The 11,823-nt window shown below is 32.4% G+C and overlaps 1 protein-coding gene across 3 annotated transcripts; it reads left to right on the top strand.

The window, feature by feature from the left end:
- The first annotated feature begins 1,223 nt into the window (after positions 1-1,223).
- On the top strand, positions 1,224-10,303 carry LOC126698138 (TMV resistance protein N-like). 3 transcript variants are annotated; one of them, XM_050395155.1, is made up of 8 exons: positions 1,224-1,453; positions 1,561-2,068; positions 4,754-5,846; positions 6,676-6,960; positions 7,122-7,853; positions 7,934-8,633; positions 9,214-9,557; positions 9,660-10,303. In XM_050395155.1, the coding sequence occupies exons 2-8, from the start codon at positions 1,587-1,589 to the stop codon at positions 10,182-10,184; spliced, it is 4,161 nt and encodes a 1,386-aa protein (XP_050251112.1). In that variant the 5' UTR covers positions 1,224-1,453; positions 1,561-1,586; the 3' UTR covers positions 10,185-10,303. The 3 variants fall into 3 exon arrangements, with proteins under 3 accessions (XP_050251112.1, XP_050251113.1, XP_050251114.1); XM_050395156.1 differs by having other exon boundaries at positions 1,226-1,453; positions 9,217-9,557; XM_050395157.1 differs by lacking the exons at positions 1,224-1,453; positions 1,561-2,068 and adding an exon at positions 2,400-2,416.
- Positions 10,304-11,823: the final 1,520 nt, after the last annotated feature.

The raw sequence follows: 11,823 nt of genomic DNA, 5'->3' as shown, positions 1-11,823 counted from the left end.
GGTCATCTGAATCCACTTTATTTGTTGGCTGATTCATTAAAACCCAGTTTTTCAACTTACTCTTTACAAATTCATTATATTGGACTTTTTGAGCCTAAGTTCATTTATCCTTTGGGTTTGGGACTCAAATTGCGCTTATACAATAAATATAATGTTATTCAATTACATAGCATGACTTGGATAATTTGGTGTGACTATATATTTTATTTTGACTATTCTTCTTCTCATCTTATTTTCTATAAATTTATCTAATCTGGGTCTCTCCTAAAAAAAGGTGACTACTCTCGATTATTTATTCTTTCTTGCAACTTTACTTTATGTTCATGAATCATTATATATTTTTTTATAACACTATTTTGGGTTAATATGATTTTATAGTGTGTATTTTAGTTCTCCTTCACAAGCTTCTCTCTTCCTCTTATAACTTTTGTTTGATTTTTGTTTGACATAATGCTTAATTATTTTGAATGTGAAAATTTTAATTTATATCAAAATACAATCTTGCTATGTGTTTGAATGTGCCTATCAACTATTTGAGTAATATCTGGTGTAATTTTGTAAGAAATTTTAACTTTTAATTATTATAATAACCTTCTTTATGAAATAAGAAATTTGAATAATATATTTGAAAATTAAAGAGTTTAGTTGTAAAAAAAAGGAAAATATAATGTACCATAATATAATTTAAAAAATTATGGACTACCTCAAAAAGAAATAATATTAGTCAAACACACCTACAATATTAAATGATATGCATACATACATACATATAGATGCCAAATATTTTTAGAATTTAATTTTTAATTTTTAGAGTACAAATTATATTCCAAAATTTTTAAAAAATAAATTATACATTATATAACAATTGCAAAGTATTTATGTATTGATTTGTGATTAGTAATTATGTTATGAAAATGTTATGGGCATTTCATTTCTTGAAAAAAAAAAAAAAAGTTCATATAAAAAAAACACAAGTCAACTCGACCTCGACTGACTTGTAACCTGATTAACCCGTTTGTCACGTCTAGGCAAATGGGATGAACATAGCGCTACAAGTAGTACATGGGGGAATAATTGATTGACGATTCCCCCACATTCTCTTTCTCTGTTTCTATTCTACCAACAAAACGAGGAGAAATTTCCTCGAAAGCAGCTGTAAAGCTCTGTTTATATATCATTAAAAAAATAAATACTTTAATGGGTGCTTCATAGCTGGTCACCACCATCACGAAATTACTGCCCTCTTGCCTAAAAAGAAAAATGCAGACTTGCTGACTTTATTTTTTGGAGAAATGACTGACTTGTTGACTTGACTTAAATAACAGGATGTGAAATTGTGGATGCATTACTCCGATCAGCTATTCGTCTTCCCTCTGTCTGTCTCTCTCTTATACAAAGAACACTTTCCATTCATTTACTGAATCCAGCTTTGTTTCAAGAGGGTTTTCGATCTGTAAGTTCTCTCATTTTTCACTCTTTTATTTCTTTCCTTTCACTTCATCTCTTCTTCTCCAGTTTGAACTTTGAATGTATATGTGTTTTGTTATCTATATATTTTAGTTCAAAGTATATTTCCTACGGATTCCATGAGCACTCAAGGAGGGTCAACGTTATCACTGTCTTCTTCTTTGACACCCCGGTGGAAACACGATGTGTTTCTCAGTTTTAAAGGCGAGGACACCCGTAATAGTTTTACGGACCATTTATATACTGCTTTGAAACAGAAGGGCATTTTGACCTTTAAGTATGATGAGAAAATTGAGAGAGGAAAAGCTATTTCACGAGAGATCCTGGAAGCAATAGAAGAATCGAGGTTTTCAATTGTCATTCTCTCAAAAAACTATGCGTCTTCGATATGGTGCTTGGATGAGCTTGTTCAAATCATCAGATGCAGTAAAGAGAGGGGAGTGACAGTTCTGCCGGTTTTTTATGATGTGGATCCATCTGATGTACGGAGACAGAGGGGAACTTTCTCAATTCCTTTTGCTGTATATATGGAGAAGATTGAAATGTGGAGAGCTGCTTTGACTGAAGTGGCGAATCTGTCTGGTTGGCTTGTTCAGGATGGGTAATTTCCTATTAAATTTATTTTATGTTGATATTTAAACGGCAAATTTTCTTTCATATATCTTGAAGTATATAGAATAGCAAAATATGAATGCATTAATTGAAATATTAAAACACTTACATTAGTTTTTATTGGCTCAAATATTGTTTCCGTTAAACAAAATCCTTAAGGTGCATTTTGACAATTTTATTTACAAACCAGTCAGTTTTTTTTTGGTTGATAATTCGATAGGTTACAACAGGGAGGGGAGATTTGGACTCTGGATGTTATGGAAACACAGGGAGTTGCCAAATAGTTGAGCTATAAGGCTCTTGGAGCAAAATTAAAACGTTAATATAATTTCAAGAGGTATAGCTTCAAGGAGTTTATAATTGATATTAGTATGCTGAAATAAAAATTCAAAGAACACTTCTCTTAAAAGAAAATAGAAAAACTTGGCTTTGATCCAGTGCACATGAGCACTAGACCCTTTCTTTGCACCCAAAAAAAAAAAAAAAAAAAAAAAAAAAAAAAACCATTTGTTTACTTCTTTTTTTTCTTCCTCTATCTTCAACAATGAAAATCCCATTCCAGGTATTATAAAGCATTTAAGTTTTGGATGTCAAGTTTGCTTAATCTGCTAATAATATTTTGGGACAAAAATCCTCTATCCTAGTTTCCGTGTTCCATTTTATACTACATTAATTATAGTATCTTATGTGTCTATAATTATTTTCCTTTTAAATTTTGGTTACTTTAGAAGAGGGAAAGAAGATAAAAATGTGGTTGGTGAAACATAAAGTGGAACCCATAGAGTGGGAAAAATATTTTTAGTCTTTAATACTGAAGATACCTCAAAACTATAGTGTTGTTAAAAGCAATCTTAGGTGTGCTTAAATCTCAAAGCGCAAAGCCCCAAGGTCTGAGCACTTTGTTTGGCCAAAACAAAGCTCATTTAATGAAGCACACTTTAGGTTTGCTTTTATGGTACTTTTTGAAGAAGCCAAAGCATGCCTAGGCGCCCTTTTTTATTTTATTGCTAAAAATATATATGAATCCTCAAAATTAATTGTTTAATCTTGATAGAAATGATGTGGACCAATGATTTACTATACAACCACTATTCTTAAGGTGTTGTGTTACACACAATTTTTTATTATTTACATGTCAAAAGATATGAACAAGATTAATATACTGTTTTTGTGCTTTTTGTCTGATTTTTAAATGAATGTTGATTGAAGTTGAACCATATACATCATTTGATCATAACTATTATGGTTATGTATTTTTATAAAGTACAAGAGAATTATATAAATTTTATTTTTAAACTTCCTACAACAAGATTATTATGATATTGTCCATTGATCTTTTCAAAAAAAAAAAGATATTGTCCATTGATAATTGTTTTCAATTAAATATTATTATTAATTTTTGAAATAACTTAAGTAAAATTTGAACTAACAAACATTATACAATTGCACTTACCTAATAGGTAAAATATTCAAATTTTGACCTTTTATATATATTTTTTATTATATGTTACCAAAATTTCTATTAAACGTTATTAAATATTATATCCTCTCTAATAACCTTTAATAGAAATATTAAATATTAGATATTATATTGTGAAGAGCCTTGTAGCTCAACTAGATGGCAAAAAATGTTATTAGATATATTTTACTTCAATTAAGCGTGTACTTGTGCTTTGCACCTAGGCTTCAAGAGGCTTATGCACTTAACTGTGCTTGAGCCTTTTACAAACTCATAATAAATGTCAATAAATTATGAATTAGATTTTGGATTTAGTGGCTTAATATCATATCTAACCTAAGCAATGGTATTGGATGATGGCACTTTCTTTCCTCTCCTGATATTTTTGCAGCTGCTAGTATCCGCTGCTTCTCTCCCTCTTTTGTTTATTTATTTATTTTTGGGTTCTATGATTTGGAAGGCCCACATGTCTTGGGCAAGAATGAAAATTGTCCATTATATAAGTAATTAACAAAATTTGATGGATTTTTGTTAGTAAATATATAATCATACAAAGTAGCTAGAAATTTTTGTTGGGGGAACTTATGATACTAATTTATTAACTTATACAAACTTCCATAAACATACACAAACACAGACATTTATACACACAACTTAGTATCCTCCATATTGAATCTTTGAAGTTTTCATTTTTAATATAAGTTACCAAATTGTCTACCAAAGTGCATAAAAAAAATTTCAATTAAACTAATGAAGTATTCAAATATATGAATGATCTAAAACTTTAATAGATACAAGAACACATTTTACAATAAAAAATGAATGTGAGGAAAAAAAAACATTCTCTATAACTATTAGTCCAATTGGACGATTTTTTTAAGATCATCATTGGACTAACTCAAATATTTGGGGGGGCCAAGTCCCATTTTTGTAGACTAATAATTAAAATGTTAAATATTTATATGTAGTATAAAAATATTTTTGGGAAGGGGGGTGGGGGGGGGGGGGGGGGATGGCGCCCCCCACTCATACATGTAGCTTTGCCCCTACATACAATTCTTATATGGGTAATTCTATCATTCTATCCACGTGACCTGAGCTAATGAGTTCATATTTGTTTGACCAAGGAGTTTATCCCCTTATATTTTTCTTTGTCCCCAAGGTTTTACGATTGGTTTAGACCATCACTTAATTATTGTTCTATCATCTTCACAGGCATGTGTCAGAATTAATCCAAAGCATTGTGGAACTCATCTCACAAAATCTGAGTTCGAGTTTTTCCAGCATTACCAATGACTTGGTAGGAATAGATTCTTTAGTGGAAGAATTGATCACTTCATATTTAGATCTTGGGAACAATGTTTGCATGATTGGGGTTTGTGGTATGGGGGGATCTGGAAAGACAACTCTGGCTAGAGTTGTCTATGGAAAGTTTCGTGGTTATTTTGAAGGTTCTTCCTTTATTGCTAATGTTAGGGAATATTCAAAAAAAATTGATTTGCTTCAATTACAGCAGCTGCTTCTAGCAGATATTTTGGAGGAAAGAAATATAGATATAAGGAATGTTTATCACGGAGTTGACATGATCAAGAGAAGGCTATGTCATAAAAAAGTTCTAATTGTTCTGGATGATGTTAATAAATTGGATCAACTAGAAAACTTGGCTGGAGAGTGTGGCTGGTTTGGATTGAAGAGTTTGATCATCATAACGACTAGAGATGAACATTTGTTGGTCCAACATGGAGTGCATAAAATATATAAACCTAATGCATTAAGCAGTGATGATTCTTTAAAACTCTTTTGTTTGAAAGCCTTCAAAAATGAGCAACCCAAAGAAGGTTATATGCAGCTCTCCCAAGATGTTGTTCACTATGCTAATGGCCATCCATTAGCTCTTGTAACTTTTGGTTCCTTTTTGTTTGGAAGAACAATGGATGTTTGGCAAAGTGCATTGGACAGATTTAAAAAAATTCCTAAAAGGGAAATATTTGACACACTTAAAGTAAGTTATGATGGCCTAGAGGAAATGTGGAAGGATATATTTCTAGATGTTGCATGTTTCTTTAGAGGGAAGATGAAAGATCAAGTAATAGAGATATTAGAGACCTGTGGTTTTGATGCAAGAATTGGAATACAAGTTCTCATGGATAAATCTCTTCTAACCCTAGAAAATGGCGCATTGCAAATGCATGATCTATTACAAGAAATGGGTATGGAAATTGTTCGTCAAGAATCACGTGAAGAGCCTGGGAAGCGTAGTAGGTTGTGGCTTCGTAAGGATTTATTTCATGTATTGATGAACAATACGGTAAGAACATTGGCAAAACAACATTTTATTTCAAGGAAAATATTGAATAGATACACAACATAATTTTGTTCAAAAAATTATTTTTTTAAGAAAAAAATATAATGCAATATATATGTAGTTACATTAGTACTTAAGTCATGAAATATAGAATACAAAATTTCAATATAATGCAATATATATGTAGTTACAGAAGTACTTAAGTCATAAAATATAGAATGCCAAATTTCATTTAGCGTGCGGTTGCCTACAACTTATATTTGTTTTGTTTTGTTTTGTTTCTTTTTCTCTCAGTTTTTTTTAAAAAAAAATAATTATTATTTTTAAATAATCTAATTTTTTATTGTTTCCAAACACACTCGCAATTTCATGTCAATATGCTTACTATTTCTTTTATTTAAAAAATATAATGCAGCTGTCACTTTTCTTTTCTACTGAATTCATCTTTCATAATTTCTTACGTTTTGAAAACATTATGTGATTGTGACATTGTTTATATATTTTAATTGTAGAATTGCATCCTTTCTAATTGCAGTGTTGGATTCTCAAGTGAAATGACACTTCTAATATATAAATAAAAGCTCAATTTCTCAACCTTCACCTTCTTGGTGCAGTGTTGGATTCTCAAGTGAAATGACACTTCTAATATATAAATAAAAGCTCAATTTCTCAACCTTCACCTTCTTGGATTTAACAATGGTCAAGTGGAAGTTATATATGTGGAAAACTCAGTATATATATTATTTGCCTTGTCTGACACTATAAAACTGAAAAGTTCTAGCATTCTGAACTTTGTTGTGCAATTTACCGATCCTTTGCTTTTGATTCTTAGGCAACAAAAGCAATTCAAGCCATAGTTCTAGAGTTTGGAGGGGATGGGGCATATCGGCACATTGAATCCTATTCTGAAGTTTTTTCAAGGATGTGTAATCTTAGATTGCTTATAATTGATAACGTGCACATACCAAATGGCCTCAATCATCTTTCTAATGAATTAAGACTTCTTGAATGGCATGGTTATTCTTCAAAATGTTTGCCATCCAGATTCCAATCAAAAGAGCTTGTTGAACTTAAACTGCAGTTTAGCAAAATTGAATATCTTTGGAGAGGCGAAAAGGTGATTTTGTTCTTCTATCTGTCTTTTTATTACTTATTATTTATCTTTTCTTTAGGAGTGGCTTGAATACAGTGCCTTCGTTTTAATATTTTAAAATTTTTCTGATTAAAAAGAATTCAATGTTTGATAGTATCTAATTATCCTCTTTTTTGGTTGAACAGTATTTAGACAAGTTAAAATTCATCGACCTTGAACATTCCATAAACCTTATGAGGACACCTGACTTCTCAGGGGTTCCAAGACTTGAGAAACTATGTCTAAGAGGTTGCATAAATTTGGTTGAGATCCACCCATCTATTGGACAACTCAGTAAGCTTACTGTTTTAAATTTGGAATTCTGCCAATCTCTTATCAATCTTCCAAGCAGCATGGATGGTTTAAGGTCTCTTGAAGTACTCATTCTTTTGGGATGCTCAAAACTTGCCAAACTACCAGAGAACTTGGGGAAAATTGAATGTTTAAAGGAACTTGATTTGACTGGAGCTGCTATTCGGGAAGTTCCCTCTTCCATTAGTTTCTTGATATGTTGTGGATGTGAAAAGCAATTTTTTAAGTCGAGGCTTGATAGTGTTTTCAGCGTTCGCTTGTTAAAATATTTAGCACTATCTACAAACAACCTTGTCTTTGCCTTGCCTGCAAGCATCAGTCAACTTCCGAAATTGGAAGCTCTTAATTTGGGCAACTGCATACAACTTCACTCATTGCCAGATCTTCCATCAAATGTAAGATATATAAATGCTAAAGGTTGTTCTTCCCTAGAAGCATCACCAGCATTGCTCAGTATGAGCAATTTGTCGCAACCATCAATTTCATTTTTTAATTGCTGCAAGCTGGTTGAGTATAAAGAGGGCAGTGATGGTCTGGCATTTGCAATGTTGAAACGTTACCTACAGGTAATCTGCCCTCTCTCTCTCTCCCTCTCTCCCTCTCACAGACACAGATTCTTAAATAACATAGTTTTTTTCTGGTACAGGGACTCATTTATCCAAAAACAGGATTATACGAAACTTCTACCAAAAGGAAAGATAGATCTAAAGCTGCATTCCAGATAATTATTCCCGGATTGGATGTTCCTCAGTGGTTAACTCATCAAAGGATTGGGTATTCAATAAGCATAGAGCTGCCTCCAAATTGGTGTAATAGTAGGTGGATGGGATTTGCTTTGTGTGCTCTTTTCAGAATTAATTGTTACGGATATTCAAGTGAAAGTTATAGTCTTAAAGGTCACGTGAAAGCCCTTGGTGATTTGCCTCAGCATACTTTTAAAGTTATTGGAGAGACATCCTTTGAAGTTGTCATTGGGGAGACTTCCTTTGATTATAGTGTTGGTCACCTTTGGCTATTGTATTGGTCTCGTGATGATTTGCTAGGTACACATTGGAACGGTCATGAATGCAGTCAGATTAATGTTGTATTTGACAGCAATAGCCCAAGTGTGGAGGTGATTAAATGTGCAGTCCGTTTGATATATGAGCAAGATGTGGAAGAGTTCAACCAAACAACTGCCCAATGCAGCACTAGCTGTGTCATTACTTCTGAGGGTTTAGATTGCGTCCATCATGAATTTGAAAATTCAGCAGTAGAAAAAGCTACCAAAATTATAAGAACCTATGATGACAATAACAGGGCAGAACATAGTGCAAGTTGGAGTTTTCATGAGGAAACTGTAAGAGGTAACAACCATCTCACGCATCCTTACTGTTACAAGTATTATCTTATTTTACTATATTTTCTTTATAGCTGTAATAGTCCAGATTACTTGTCTCGATTTTTGTGTAGATTTGGATTGTTTAGCTGTTGCATAGGCATTTACTGGTTAGATTTTGTTATTACAAACAGATACAAGAGGTCTCAATTTTGACTACTTATTTGAAAATTAAAATTATAGGGTCCAACAATGACAAAGGGAAGTGTAGGGAGAAAATAGAGAATGACTAATGAAACAGATGAGAGATGTCAGGTCATGTGGGAAGTTTTTTTTTATTCATAAAACTGATAGGCCATGTGGGAAGATAATAATGTTATGTAGAGAGAATAAATTTTCTTTGTATAGGTGGCTATTCAAGGTGACTTTCTAGAACTTTCTTGGTTAAATTCTATTATGTTTTGACCTTTCCTGATTGATTTCATAACACACATTTGATGTTTCATTTTGATGATAGAATTTTCTAGTGGACAGAAAATAGATTTCACATGCCATTTTTGCATTTGTTTGCTGAATTTTGATTCCTCTTCTTGTTCTTGTAATTGTAGCAGTGGCCAAAACAAAGGATGGGAAGAAGGAAATTAAAGGCGAGCAATTTAGGTGGTCAAAACCAATGCAATGTTTGTTACTTGAGATACTTGCTAATGACGCTACTAAAGGAAATAAGCCATCCAATACATTTATGCCCAGATCATTAGCTCGAGCAGCCCAAGAAATTAGTGGGAAATTTGGGGTTGAATGCCAACTTAATCATGTGGAGAATTGTCTTCGAACCATTGAAAGCATTTGGAGTACCATTACAAAACTACGTAATAGAAAAAAAATTTTTGGATGGAATGATAATCTGAAAATGATTACTTGTGAAAAGAAAGTGTATGATGAGGAAGTAATGGTATGAAGCATACTTTAATCATTATGTAGGTGTTATTTTAGTGATTGGTCTCTTCCTAACTATTTGTGGTTTTTTTTTTTTTTTTCCTTAAAAAAAAAACAGGCACATCCAGATCATGAGCAATATTTGAACAAGAAAATTGAGATGTATGATAAGATGGCTCTGATTTTTTGTAAAGACAATGCAACATGGGGTTCTGCAAAGTCTTTTAGTGGTATTGAATCAGAAAAAAGGATCCTTGAATTGGAGTCAAATGCTCTAGACATTGATTTTGAGAAGGCATCAAAAGGGAAGCAAGTTAGTTCTTCAAATGCAGCTTTATCTGGAGCAAGCTCTCTTAGAAAAAGGAGTCGTATGAACCAAGATGCTAATTATGGTAAGTTTTCCAAACAACTCCGTAAGGTTGAGCTAGCAATTAAAAAACTCAAAAAAGATCAACTTGATGTGAATGAGCTTTATGAAGAAGTTATGAAGATAGAAAGGTTTAGCGAAGTTATGCTTGCATTTGCCTTTGACTATTTGGTGGATAATGAAAGGGTAGCAAAAGCATTCATGGCCAAGAATGCTAGACTCCGAACATTGTGGTTAGAGAGTTTCTTTAATCAAAATGGTATTCATGGGAATTAGATAGTAATGGTTTAAGTCTGTACAAGGTTATGAAAAAATAAATGATACCATGAATCATGATTATGTAGATGTTTTTTTCGTTTCTCTTATTTTATATTTTGAGAATCGTAGATGGTTAACTTGGATTTTTGACTATATATATATATATATATATATATATATATATATATAACCTACTATGAAACTAACCCCTTGTCAGCGCCAGTTACAAGTAATCTAAGTATATTCACCATTAGGCCAATAAGACTTAGGTCTTGGGTTCAAGTCTTCTAATCCTCGCAAGTGAGTGTGTTGGTGCCCACCCTTGTTTGGGCACATATGGTTACCACCCTCTCCTCCTATGCCCCTTTTTTTTTAATTACAAAAAAAGTGTGTATATATATTCACCCTTGCTTAAAATTGATTTGAACCGTTACTTAATTACTTTTTTGTGACGGAACTCTGTACTTTTACACCACCCAATACTTTTGAGAGTTAAATATAACCATGGCCCAGAGGTCATTAATATATGCTAGGTGTTCCGAAAATATAGTTTTTGTTTATAGGAAGCATATGGTTTATACTTTTTTCTATGCAGAACTAGTTGCAGACCCACGCAATGTGTGAGAATAAATAATTATTTTGTATTGTGATATAATGTATAATTTTTTCTCTAAATTTTTTTGAAGATAGTTTGTTTTTCCAAAAATTTAAAAAATTTCTATTCAGTCCAATTAGGTCTACTTCGGTCCAATTTGTTCCACTCAGTCAATTTCGGTCCCCCTTCAGTCCATTTAGACTAACTAGGCTTTAAATTGATTCTTTTTGTAGATTTCACGTTTAGCTCAATTTTTTTCCTCTTAATTTTTGGGTTGAAAAGTATGAAATTTATTATATTTTGGCTAAACTCTTTAGTTTTAAGTTAAAAAATACAAAGAAAATACTAAAATTGACATTTTAAATTAGAAATATTAGCTCTAAAAATGCAATAAAAATAATAAATATTCAAAAGTCTTATTCTGTCCACATTGGTTCAATTTGGCTCATTCTATCATCTTCAATCCTATTCGGTCCATTTGGTCCTATTTAGTCTATTATGTCCACCAAAGTTCTATTGTGCATTCGGTCTTATTCAGTCCTCATTGGCCCTATTTGGTCCACATTGGTCCTAGTTGGTTCACTTAGGTCATATTTGGTCCATTCTGTTTACTTTGGTCTTATTCAGTCCGTTATGTCTACCTTGGGTTCAATTTAGTTCTATTTGGTCCATATTGGTTTTATTTGGTTCATTCTGTCCACTTTGATCCACTTCAGTCATATTCGGGCCATTTGGTTGACTTTGGTCTTATTCGTTCCATTTTGTTCACTTTAGTTCTATTCAGTCCATTTTATTCACTTTGGTCCTATTAAGTTCACATTGCTCCTATTCGGTCCAATCTGTCCTCTTCAGTCCTGCTCGGTCCTATTTAGCCAGTCTTTCTACTTTGGTCTTATTTGGTTCAATGTGGTCCCGTTCGATTCATTCTATCCACTTTGATCCTATTTGATCTATTTGGTCTACCTTAGTCCTATTCGGTCATTTTGGTCATATTTTTTCTGTTTGGTACACTTTGTTCTATTTGGTCCAGTTTGGTCCATTCACATCACTTCAGTTCATTTG

Source organism: Quercus robur, chromosome 9 (assembly GCF_932294415.1).
Source record: "Quercus robur chromosome 9, dhQueRobu3.1, whole genome shotgun sequence".
NCBI lineage: Eukaryota > Viridiplantae > Streptophyta > Magnoliopsida > Fagales > Fagaceae > Quercus > Quercus robur.
This window is presented reverse-complemented; position numbering and strand designations above follow the sequence as displayed.